This window comes from Hyaena hyaena, unplaced genomic scaffold (assembly GCF_003009895.1).
Source record: "Hyaena hyaena isolate Hyena2069 unplaced genomic scaffold, ASM300989v1 scaffold_86, whole genome shotgun sequence".
In the NCBI taxonomy this organism is placed as follows: domain Eukaryota; kingdom Metazoa; phylum Chordata; class Mammalia; order Carnivora; family Hyaenidae; genus Hyaena; species Hyaena hyaena.
This window is the reverse complement of record NW_024080721.1, coordinates 3,345,583-3,358,751: the sequence shown is the minus strand read 5'-3', so window position 1 is coordinate 3,358,751 and position 13,169 is coordinate 3,345,583. Positions and strand designations below refer to the sequence as shown.

Sequence of the window (13,169 nt, the reverse complement as noted above, 5' to 3'; positions counted from 1 at the left end):
TTTTATCCTCTTAGGTAAATACCAGGGATCAAAATTTTACACACCACCCCCTCACCCTGGCTTCCAATTATATCTGTATGAATTAAACAAACTCTCGTGACTATGGGGGAAGTAGAATGAAACAGCCTTTACAAATGTGCCCTTACTTTTGAAAACCTGGATTTGGGAGTCCCACACCTCCAGGCAAGATTAACCACTATGTCTCAGTTTTCCTTGTTTCTAAAATGAGAATACCACTCACACCTCAGCATATTGTTTTGAATATTAAAAGAGAACATATGTAAAGTGCTTAATACTGTGTCTACAACAGCGTGCACTCTATAAACGTTAGCTATGACTATTACTGTAATGAGTCCACTTTAACACCATGCTCAGCAGCTCCATTTGTGTCGTCCACATGGGAATTGCCCCACTTCCATACGCAGATATGAAATAAACATTAAAACATTGAGAAGCAGAGCCCAAGTAAGAGTTTCAACAAGTAAGAGTTGTATGTGCAATGGACTGGACTTTCCCTCCAATTTAACCCTTCGGAAAAACTATTCTAAAGAAAAAGCACATGAAAAAAATCCCCTCCTACCAGAAGAGGTGCTTCAAGTTCATGGTTCCATTTATCATACAAAACCAGGAAAGACAGTGGTAAAAATATTAAGGCGGACAGAAAGAAGAGACAAAAAGCACAAACCATGAACAGCGGTGGGCAAACCAGAAGCTACCTGGTAAACTAGGACGCAGGCTCCACCCCAGGGATGAGAGAGAGAACTAGCACATATACTAACATGACAGTAAAAGTGCCCTGTTAAAAAGTAGGTACATACCTACACCTAAACCCGTGTGTATCATTCTGACACAAAGGGCTCATCACACCCATGTTCATAATGATGAACTGCAACATTTCTCCATCTGTCCTTAATGTTAGTGAGAAAGGCTCACAAGCTACATTTTAAAACTTTCAGCCACAAAACCTCTGAAGTATTAGTCTCCTACTCATCCTGGTGATCAATACATATTTAAAGCTGAAAGGGGTGGAGGCAGCCTAATTTTTAAGAAAATTGTGCTGAGATATCAAGAATAAAAATAAGCCCATGAAAACATAAATAGCATTCTTCAAGTTCCTTCCAAATGGAATACTTCTTACTTTTTAGAGGTTACAACATATGCTACATCAAAATTTACACATATATGAAGAAGCAATTTAAGCCATATCCTTACATTCTGATTATAAACTCAGATTTTCACACAAACAATGGGCAACTATTGTATGTCCACAAGGATAGAGAAGAACCTTAAACAGAGGTTGACTTATCTTACCTAAAAGGTAATCATTACAAACTTGGATTTGGAAAAGAATTAGGACAAAAACAAATGAATCCAACTAACCAAAAAAACCAAACCTGTAAAGTAAAGCAAAAGAGAACCAAAAGCATATTTGATGGTAACATCGAGTATATTTCTGTCCCCTCTCTTGCATTCTATTTGGTACGCCTACAAAGCAGTTGGTATCTAAATAAATCTGTAAGACACATAAATGCATCTTGGGGCTAGAAGTGCCGATCTACCTGCAGCTCCCTGGGGGGTTTCATCTGTCCGCGCAGCTGAAGAATTGACGGTCTCCTGGTTGCTTTCAGGGTCCGCCATTTTCTCCTGCCGACGAGCTTCAGCTGCTCCTCTTTTGCCCAGGCCAGAGCCTCGCCGACTGCAACAGAAAAATGCCATCATAGGCGGCACTACCAGTGACCAGGAGCAATGTCCACACAGCACAAAGCTCCAATGCATGAAGCACAAAGCCAGTTTCTTCTTTTTACATAAAAATTGTTGCAGAAAATCACTATGGGTAACAACCAAGACTTTGTATATTTAAAATCCTTCCAAGTTACGTCGCATTCACAATACGTGCTTTTGTGTTGCTATGAGCTGTGGTCATCCTTACGGACAGAAATGATTTTTAAACACTTCAACTAAATGGAAGTCACTCCTGCTGAGAGAATTCAATTCATCTGAAATAGATCCCTACTTTCAGCTAAATAGTGGATCAATATACAGACTTTACACTTGACAATGAGGGGGAAGGAAAGTGGAAAATGTGGGGGGATTCCCATCACTTAAGTTCCAGAAAACTTTAATCATCAACAAAAAATAACTATCCTAATAATGAGCAAGAGTTCCACCCTTTAAAATAAAGAATTAAAAGGGCGCCTAGGTGGCTCAGTCGGTTAAGAGTCCGACTTCAGCTGAGGTCACAATCTTGCAGTCAGTGAATTCGAGCCTCGTGTTGGGCTCTGTGCTGACAGTTCAGAGCCTGGAGGCCACTCGGATTCTGTGTCTCCCTCTCTCTCTGCGTCTCTCCCACTCCCACTCTGTCTCTCAAAAACGAATAAGTGCTAAAAGAAAATTTTAATATATAAAATTTAAAAATTAAAGATTTAATATTTATAAATACATACAGATAACATCGAGGAAGACACTAGTTTAGGATTAAGTCACAGTGTAATATGCATCAACAATATCGACCAGTCATTTCTCATAGAGCAAATAACATTTTATTGATGACAATTTCTTCTACTTTAAAAGAGAAATCAGTAAGCAAATCAGGTAAAAACAAAAGATTTCCCCAGACTATTACAACTTGGTATTGTTTAAATACGCAGTCCTCCAAAGTACCTTAGGAAATGAAGAAACACACTTACTAAGGAAATGTTTTAGACCAAAGTCAACCTACAGTGGAATTAGATACTGGCTAGTCAAGAACAAGAAAGCAGCAGGCGTAAGTGACAGGGAATGAAGGCTCTGAACTTCCAGACAGTGCGAGATGAGGCTGTAATCTTCCCTACACAGGGATTTGCTTAGCCAATCTTTTCTTCCACAGAACAGCTCACTGCAAACCCAACTTACCAAGCCACCAATTAGTGGGATTCAAATTAATCCATGTATTTAACATTCAATTTGTACGAGCCATGTGACACACACGGTGCTGAACACTGTGGCTGCTGCCCTTCAAGGAGTTATAGTCTAAAGAGATGGGGATGCACCTGTAGCAGGCTCTGAGAGCACTAAATTCAAGAAGCATCTCAACTAATTTAGAAAAAAATTCAAGATGAAGAGCCTTCCAGGCAGGTGGCTAGCTAGCTTGTGTAGAGTATCACCATGTAAATTGTAAGTAACTTCACATGCGCTAAGAAAGCGGTCATGAATAGAAGGGAGCAAAGACGGGACCCTAGATTATCTGACTTCCCATCAACTTAAAATTAATTTTCAACCACAGTGAATTCAGCTTACTTCTCAGATTATAAACTCTGGGTAAAAACTGGATTCAAAATCTAGCCCAAAAGAAGACAAAAGCTTTGAGGATCTAAAACATTTTCTCAAAAGAGTTCTTGTAAAACTATGGCCAAGAAACCTCAAAAGCAAACAGGTACACTAACTCCACAGATTTTAACTAGTACTTTAAATAATCTAGATAGAACTAGAAAATAAGAAGAAAAACAGAGGTTAAAGTGGCAAGAGTCCTTTTCTTCTGACTTGCAACAAGTTACAGTTTCCTTACGTCACTACCGGACCTGGCACTGAGAGCAGTCAATGTCACTTACCTTAGAGGGGAAACAAAAGAAGAGCTAAACCCTTTTAGCTCGACTGAGGGAGGGTAGGGGAAAAGAACACCGAAATCCTCTGCCTCCACCACTGTTTTGTGACACACTCTGTAGAAAGAACGAACTAAATATAAGAGAGGGAGACGTTCTACAGGCTGTGAATAATTAGCTGTACAATTGTGGGCATCGTAACAGCAGACCAAGCCCCAAAATGTGAGGCAATATTGAGAAAAAAATTTTTAACTTTAACTGCAGATTCTTAATCAGTTAATAAAAGTATGTGAAATAATGCACTGTGTCACACAAAGGTAGTGGATTTCCTGAAAAAGAGATCCCATGCAGCAACTGGGGGAAACAGGACCTGGAGTCCTGAAAAGCACACACACAACTACACCCGGCCTCCAGGGGTGGGTGTCGTCATACGCAGGAAGCTGGAGCACCGCTCTCCCCGCCCCCATTCATCCAACTCACGTGGTGCCCACATTTCCAAAACCTAATCAGGCAATATTACAGCCATTAAAACAGGCATCCCTTTTGATCCTTTAATCACACTGCTGGAAAATTTAGCTACCTCTAAAAAATAACCCAAATCTGCATAAAGATGTTCATTAGAGATTTACTGGTCGACTGAAACTATGAAAACAACCTAATGTCCAACTACGGCCAATAACTCTGTGAAAATATTGCAGCAACAGAAGAAATGGTAGACTGTAAGAGTGTTGTCAAAAAAATAGCATGAGGGGCGCCTGGGTGGCTCTGGCCGTTATGTGTCCGACTTCAGCTCAGGTCTTGATCTCCGGTCTCGGGGGTTCGAGCCCCGTGTTGGGCTCTGTGCTGACAGCTCAGAGCCTGGAGCCTGCTTCAGATTCTGTGTCTCCCTCTCTCGCTCTCTGCCCCTCCTCAGCTCACATGTGGAGTCTCTCTCCCTCTCTCAAAAATAAACATTAAAAAAAAATTCTGTAAATGAGCATGAATAAAGCTTGGCAAAAACATATAAACATTGGGGAAGAATTCATTTACATAGGACAAATAGATGTCAAGTGAAATTTCAATAATTTTTGAAAGCTTATCAAGAGAAGGACTTTGATGAAAAGTGGAACAGAAGACAGTGAGCTGATCACGGACTGGAAGCCCCATGTGTTACCTGGCACTAGCACAGGAGCCCGTGGTCTTTTGGCGTGTGCTCCGCCTCAAACTGGGGAGCTCAGCAGGTGGGGATTCACTGCGCTTCTTGGTAGATTTTCTTAAACCTGTACACGGGAAATGCAAAACACACTTTTTAAAAAAGTTATCATAAACTAAAAAGTACAAAGTTCTTCAGGTCAAAAGCATCTTCCATGGCCTTTCTAGCAGTCTACTAGGGTCACTTCACAGTTTGCCTTTACTTACCGTGACTCAAGCTCTGCCATACCACGAGTGACAGTACTTCTCTCATCCTGTCCTGTTACATGTTCTGATCACAGCTGTATTCCTCCACTAACCAAGCCAGGAAATTTTTTTTTCTTTTTGCACTTACCATATATTTCAGGCTTTTACTAAATTTAAAAAATTTTCTGAATTTCATTCTCACTCGTTAGCACTTTATTACATGGCCTTTAAACTGTCCCATTTCATCTAGTTTATATACAGCTCATCAATTAAGACTACGAGAGAACAAAATGCTTTCTTTTCTTTACACCACCCCCATCTGCAAGGGATATACACTGAAGCTGAAGGTTATTAGGATTTGCAATATACAGGTAACTGGATAATTCGGGGTCAAAGTAAGTCAAACACACTTTACATGTCATTCTCAAAGCTAACTGATAATGGTTACAGGGTTACCAGAATCTAAAAAGTTACAGCATTAGGTTTGTTACTATTTTATAAACAATGGTAAAGCAATCGGAGCGCTGTCCCCCACCATGTTACCATACATGATGACACACTGGGCAGTGTACTCCATCTAAACAAAGATCTCCCAAGAGTGAAAGGTCTCCAAGGTCAAAAAGCCTATTTCCAGAAGCATAGCATCATCTGAAAGAGTTGTTACCTTTTCCTGAGACTAATTACATAGTAATAACAACTCTCTAGCTTATTTATTATTTCCCCCATTATTTCTAACATTTTTGACCACTTCACTGCTTCAACGTAGAAAAGATCAGAAATTCCTTACTCTTGTGATAAAAACACCAGTAATGGTCTGGATAAGAGGTGATGAAAAAAATTCCAGACATCTTCTTGGGCTTTTAGCTGCTTAAAACTTCAGTGCATTCAACTTGGGATGGTCCCCATATCACATATAATGAAAGCTGCTAAGAAAAGCACACTACTAAAGAATCTTTAAGTACCAAACAGAAGATATGAAGACAAAACTCGATGTTCACACAGGCATTACCATTTAGAAATCTAAACCAAACCTTCCAGGCCTTCTTTTTCTTCCCCAAAGTAACTTTTGGGAAACGTTACCTAGATTCCTCAAACTGGAATAATAGGACTAAAACTGAAACTTTAATTGAGAGACCAGCCTAAGAGTTTTTTACATTTCAATTTTGTTTTTAGACTGATTTTCTACACAGCATATCCCCAGAATTACTTGATGCGACCACCAATCTAGGCCTGATGCCCCTAGTGACACATACCCCGTCCCCTGAAAGACAAACATGGCACATGGACAGGTTATGGGATTGGCGTGATGTATTCAGCTAATTAGTATCACTGTTTTTAATCTTTAAAAAACTCAACTTATTTTTAAATAATGTTTTAGAACATATTACACTCATCTATTTCAATTGTGCAACTAAGAATAGACTAAAGATGTACATTTTACAGAAAGAAACGATTGCACATTGCATAAAAAACTGTGTATTTCTAAAGTACTTTAAAATCCTGTGTCACTGTCACTAATATTTACGTAATGTGATACTAAATGCCTTTATACATATACCGTGATACAGAAATGGACACTAGCAAACATTTTTGTGTCTGTTCAGTGACATCCAAAAAAAAAAAAAAAAAAATTCAAGCAAACACACTGGCAGTTACTGCTATACTGTTCATAAGGTGACAGTACAGTTTGTGACCAAACTTTTATTTCACTACCCATGCCCTATTTGAGACTTCAGTGTTTAACTTTCTTTTAAAACATTTTATGCAAATGATATTTTCCTGTGGTAAAATATACTCACTTTAAATTATGGGGTTCAATATGGGGTTTAACAAATGTACTGACCCATATAACCAACATGACAATCAAGACAGGACATTTCCATTGCTCCAAAAAGTCCCTTTGTGCTCCTTGCAACTGATTCCCTCCCCCACACTTTGGACCTCTGGAAATTACTTGTGTACCTGTGTGGCAGTACTGCCTGTTCTAGAATTTCATAAAAATGGAGCCCTACAGCATTTTGGAGATGAATTCACACTACTGTACAGATTAGTCCGTTCCTTTCTCTTGTAGAGAAGTATCCCTTTGTGTGGATGTGACACAATCTTTTCATCCATTCTTGGTGTTAAAATTTAAGAGAAACGTACTAAATTACAGAAAAGTAGGACAAAGGAGAACCAAAACAACAGAGCAGATAGGAAAATATTTTTAACTGGTATTATAATCCTGCTGCAATGTAAAATGGCTGTCAGGCTATGTGACATGGCGCCATTTAGCCTGATAAACTAGGAGAGTGAACCCCAAACATTTGTTTTCTGAAAGGCAATCCCATGGTAAAGGAGATGCTACACGTAATGCTTTAGTGGAAAAGAGGGCTCTCTACTTGTAACATTACCTGAACCCAGGGTGGGAGACAAAACTAGCTCTTATATGTATTTCTGCTCCAAAACCTGGAAGAGGAACACCTCACAATTGGTAAAGATTGATAATTAGTAACTTTTTAGTATTTCTAAGCAAATCAAGTCAAATGTTGGAGGAACTCTATAAATTCTTCCAAAAATCTAAAACATGTTAAGAAGATTAGAAATGTCAAACTTTCTGGGAAAAAGGAAAGCTGAAGTAGTGTGGCAAACCCTGCCTAGAAATGGGGAAAGCTTAACTTTCTCTTGGCCATTCAGCTGACGATTCTGGAACATACGGTCTTTTTTTTTTTTTTTTTATGTTTTATTTATTTCTAGGAGAGAGAGAGAGAGAGAGAGAGACAGCGTGAGGAGGGGAGGGTCAGAGAGAGAGAGAGAGTCACAGACTCTGAAACAGGCTCCAGGCTCTGAGCTGGCAGTCAGCACCGAGCGTGATGCGGGGCTCGAACCCACAAACCGCGAGATCACGACCTAAGCGAAAGTAGGACGCTTAACCGACTAAGCCACCCAGGCGCCCCTTTTTTTTTATTTTTTAAATAAAGTAAAGCATCAAGGCTTTTTTTTAAAATGTTTGTTTATTTTGAGAGAGAGAGAGGGAGAGAGAGACGGACGGGGGTGGGGGTGGGGTGGGACAGAGGATCCAAAGCAAGTTCTGTGCTGACAGCAGCTAGCCCAATGGGAGGCTAGAACTCACTGACCACAAGATCATGACACGAGCCGGTCAGGACGCTTACCTGACTAAGCCACAGCCAGGTGCCCTAGAACATACTGTCTTTACAATATTATACTGGCTTTTTTCAAAAGCACTTTCAGATATAGTTATGATTATTCTTACTTTTCAGACACAAAAAAAATATGAACTGACTTGCTTAAAGGTTGCATAACCCAGCCAACCACACAATTCCTAAGCTTATTTTGAGGCAGAACAAAAGTTACTCCATCTTTACTATACTTCTGGTAAAGCATCACAATTTTGCCTTCCTGGTTCAATTAGAAAACTTTAAAGCTCCATATAAAAATACTGTAATTGAGCAGAATCAAAATGTGTTTCCTTCCATTCTACTGGTCAAGTAATGATTATTTTAACTGAAGAGGAAACACAATAAATACAAGCCAGCAACCCACTGAAAATGTATTAATTTCATGTGCATGGGTACACATGTACACACACACACACACACACGGGCTCTGTGATGCAGCGAAACTGCATTTGTCATTTATTTTCATGAGGCCACTCTCAGAAGCAACCAGAATACCACTGGTCAGATTAATCTATTAATATCTACAAAGCTTTTGTGTAATGAAGTTAGGTATAAATTTAGACATACTTTTATCAAAGTTTTTGACATTACTGTTTTGGTATAAGAATATATGCTCTTGTCCTTACAAATATATTCTGATAATCTTTATTCCTGTGAATAAAGGTGAAACTAATAGTATCATTCTCTTAGAAGTCCTAGTTGCTTTGTACCTCTACAGCATATATTTATCTCACTTTTTTCTTTTTCTTGGAATGTGTATTCCTAACCCACAACTGATTTACTCAAAGTTCAGAGCTTTGTGAACTGTAAAAACAGTAATTGTTACATAGTTATGACACACGAAATGTGAAATAACTATATCTCTTATGTATTCAATGGTAAGCTTGGATTTCTAAAATATAACAACATCTTTAAAGAGTCAACAGACTGAAGGCCTTGAATATTTCATTTTCTGGACTCTTACTAATTAATGTAAAATCAGGTATGATCTTGGGACCTTCTACTTATAATTTTTCTTCTCTATATCGAGTTTTTAAAAGTATTTTTCTTTGCATTACAATATTGTGAAAGGATCCCAATTTTGTAACGCAAGAGATGAGCAACAGTACCATGATACGCCTACTTCAGGTCAAGAGGGAGTGATTGAAGGTAGAACACCAATCCTGGAAAGGTATAATTTTCACAATTGGCTATTTCCAAAAAAAAAAAAAAAAAGTTACTTTAAAAGTAGCAATAGACAAACAATACATGTTCACTGTCATCCTTTTATTCTATTTGTAATTCTTTCCTGAACTGAACTAGGATGCTAATTTTTTATATGGCACACACATATGTACACACATAATCCCAAAACAGAACTACTGCCCTCCCATGATAAAATATTCTAACAATCCAATAATTAAATAAACTTTCCAATTTCTTAAAGATTTCTTTTGTTGTACAGTCAAAATAAACCTGAACGTCAACATATTCGGTAAGGCTGTTTGAAACCAAGCAAGGCAGGGGACAGATTTACCTAGCACCTTTGTTTAGTGAATAATGACTGAATTCAACTACGTAAATGTTTCTATTCTCCAATTTACATACTCATTTTACAAGGACCTTAAAAAATGATTAAGTAGACATCTACTGTATAAGGCCCAGTAACCCTTTTTCTTAACACCCTGACTTTGATTTTATTATTATTATTATTATTATTATTTTGGGAACTATCTCCTACCTCTTTGCCATGTGATACTGATGAAACTACCATTCACAGCACGCTCCCATTATATGAGTGGGGGGGGCTCAAACTGGCTAGACTATTTCCATACTGACTTGCTTTCAGGTGCATAACCAAGCCAGCTACACAATTCCTAAGCTTATTTTGAAGAGGCTACTATATCCTTACAATACTTCTGGCAAAGCATTAAAATTACAATTCTACCTCCACAATAGTGATTCGTTGAAGGTTATGCATACGACCCAAAGAAATGAGGGACTTTCTTACAAGTAAATTCATTAATTACTGGATAGTATCTTGGGGGAGGGCAGAGTGAGGGAGTCATAACACAGGCTTGGGACTGACAGGGTCATCTTTATTTGAGGTCCTGGATACAGCCAAGCCTGAAGCAAACCAATCCTGACTTTGCCAGTCATATAATATATATACCTTATATAACATATAATTATATTAAAATTTTTAGTCTAAGGTAGGTGCTAACAAATTGCAGCCTCTGGGCCAGATCCATCTGGCAGCCTGTTTTTGTACATCCCACTAGCTAAGAATTGTTTTTTACATTTTTAGCAAGTTGTTAAACAGAAGAATACGTGACAAAAACCATATGTGGTCAGTAAACCTAAAATATTTATTTTATAGGATTTACAGAAAACATACTGACCTGGACTTTGAAGAGAAAAAGGAAGAACATATGGACACACCTAAATTTCAAAAATCAATTAAATATTTAAAAAACAAAAACTTGTCCAAAACCAAATAAACACAACCTCTTGTGTTTTAAAAAGAAAAACAAGGGGCACCTGGGCAGCTCAGTCAGGTGTCCAACTCGGCCTCAAGTGAAGACTTCACAATTCGTGAGTTCAAGCCCTTTGTCAGGCTCTGTGCTGACACCTTGGAGCCTAGAGCCTGCTTTGTATTCTGTGACTTCCTCTCTCTCTGCCCCTCTCCTGCGCTCGCGCTCGGCCCCCCCACCCCATCTCAAAAATAAACGAACAATTAAAAAATAATAAATAGGGATGCCTGGGTGACTCGGTCAGTTAAACGTCCAACCTCAACTCAGGTCATGATCTCGCAGTTTTTGAGTCTGAGCTCCATGTTGGGCTCTGTGCTGACAGCTCAGAGCCTGGACCCTGTTTTGGATTCTATGTCTCCCTCTCTCTCTGTCCCTCCCTAGCTCGTGCTCGCTCGCTCTCTCTCTCTCTCTCAAAAACAAACATTAAACAAAAATTTAAAAGAAAAAGAAAAAAATAAGTCAAAAGAAAAGAGCTAAATATTAGCTTCAGTCCTAATTTTTCTAGAATATTACTTATCTTGATTTTTTTTACTTAAAATTTTTGCAATATTCCCAGAGATAATAAATACATCTCCATTTTAAAATGGAGTAAACAAACCAATGAATAAGGTACACAAACCAATATTTTAAACAAAGGTATTCAAAAATCACTCCAATTTACATTTAAAGGTATCAATGATGATCAGAAATGATTCTGAAACACAAATCCCCAAACTTGTTTGTATATTTTAAAAAGCTATCAAATATCCCTTTATTTACACACCTTGAATCTGTTTCAAAAGGTTTTTAGAAAGACTTGTTTTTTCTTCATAAAAGGGAAAAAATGGACCCAATAACATGACTATTATCACACATGGAGAGTTCAATTTAGAATCCTGCAATGGAGCCATTTTGCTACCAGAAAAAGTGAACCAAATAAAGAGAATTAACTAACAGTGAAGATATTTTCAGTAACTAGTTCTTGATTTTTTCAGTCAAAACAGAATTGTGAGAACCTGGTATAACTTGGTAGTGCTGTGTGTCTACTTTCAAGTATATACATCTGTATTAATGGTTACTTTACCAAAATAAATTCACAAAATGGAAAGTAACCTATCATATTAAAAGGGATCACAGATGTTTATTTTAAAATCACTCAGTAACAAAGAGAAGTTTTGCATATGACAGTAAGCTAATTCCCAAATGGAATTTTCTAAGCCAAGTGTTTATTTCCTATTCAATTCAGGGCCATTTCATGCATGGAGTTGGCAATACATATTAAAAACATTAGAAATGTACAGATACTCACCCAAGCATTATTTTTAATAATGAGAGACTGGAAAAGAGCTAAATGTCCAATAAAAGAGGATGGTTAAATAATCACCAGTATGGTTAAAAAAAAAAAAAAAAAAAAAAACCTGCAGACTGCAGGAACACAATATTAGCTAATAAGGAGGTGAACAAACTGGCATTTTACCCTATTAGTGGGAATGTAAATTCATGTATTTCTAGTGGCAATTTCAAAATATATATCAATATTTAAAAAGAACATAACCAGAAACCTAACAAGGAGATAATGATGTGAATTACAAACCTCTAGTCAATTAAAAAATTTAGAACAATGTAAATTGGGAATAAGCTAGATTAGGGTACATCCCTAATCTAGGGTACATCCCTAATCTAGGGATGGTTTACAGCCATTAAAATGATAATAACTTATAGTATTTTTGAAAGGAAAAAGTCTATTAAAAAGTGTTCAGGCAAATAAAAGCACTTTGGTTTTTCATACCAAAAACATGGACGCTACCTCATACTGTTGTCATGAGAACAGAATTTGCTGTGTCACATGTCCAGCATGGACCTTGGCTTATAATGAACATTCTACTGACAGGCCGAGCAAGCTCCAACTTTTAAAAACTTATGTGCATATACATCAAAAAGTGTGTGCCTTCTGGTTAAAGACAGAAGTCTGAATACACACACATGCATTCGCTTCTGTCCTCTCCTGGAGCTCCACTAAAATGGTATTAAAAGAACCTGAGGCAGGGACGCCTGGGTGGCTCAGTCTGTTAAACATCCAACTTCAGTTCAGGTCATGATCTCGCAGTTCATGAATTTGTGGCCCCATCAGGCTCTGTGCTGGCAGTGGGGAGCCTGCTTGGGATCCTCTCCCCACCCCCCGCCACTGCCTCTACCCTGCTTGCTTTCTAAGTAAATAAACAAACTTAAAAAAAATAAAAATAAAAAAGAATCTGAGGCATAAATCCACAAGGATGAGAAGAATAGATTACTCTCACAGTACAATTTTACAAGATGGAAAGCAGAAATTCCAGCATGAGAAATTCCAGAACACTGAGATAAATTGTCAACGAGAAGGATACTTAGAATCCCACAAAGGTTCAGGAATTGATGGTACCAGGTACCTCTGGGGATGGCTCCAGAATTAAAACTGAGGATTGGTTGATAGGCTGCTTATGAAGCAGTCAGATTCCCAGATCCCCTCCCCCACTTGCACAGCTGGGTAACTGTCCCTCTGCTGACCC

The 13,169-nt window shown here is 38.2% G+C and overlaps 1 protein-coding gene across 17 annotated transcripts in view; it reads right to left on the bottom strand.

Moving 5' to 3' along the window:
* Positions 1 to 13,169, bottom strand: part of TRIP12 (thyroid hormone receptor interactor 12) — a 140,472-nt gene that overhangs the window by 63,292 nt on the left and 64,011 nt on the right. For 10 of the 17 annotated variants that reach the window (XM_039234531.1, XM_039234533.1, XM_039234536.1 and 7 more), the window contains 2 exons: positions 4,732 to 4,837; positions 1,560 to 1,696 (listed from right to left, as the gene is read on the bottom strand). In XM_039234531.1, the coding sequence (XP_039090462.1) occupies positions 1,560 to 1,696; positions 4,732 to 4,837 (243 nt within the window). Of the gene's footprint in view, positions 1 to 1,559; positions 1,697 to 3,587; positions 3,696 to 4,731; positions 4,838 to 13,169 lie in introns of all 17 variants that reach the window. The other 7 variants (XM_039234526.1, XM_039234525.1, XM_039234529.1 and 4 more) reach the window with 1 other exon arrangement.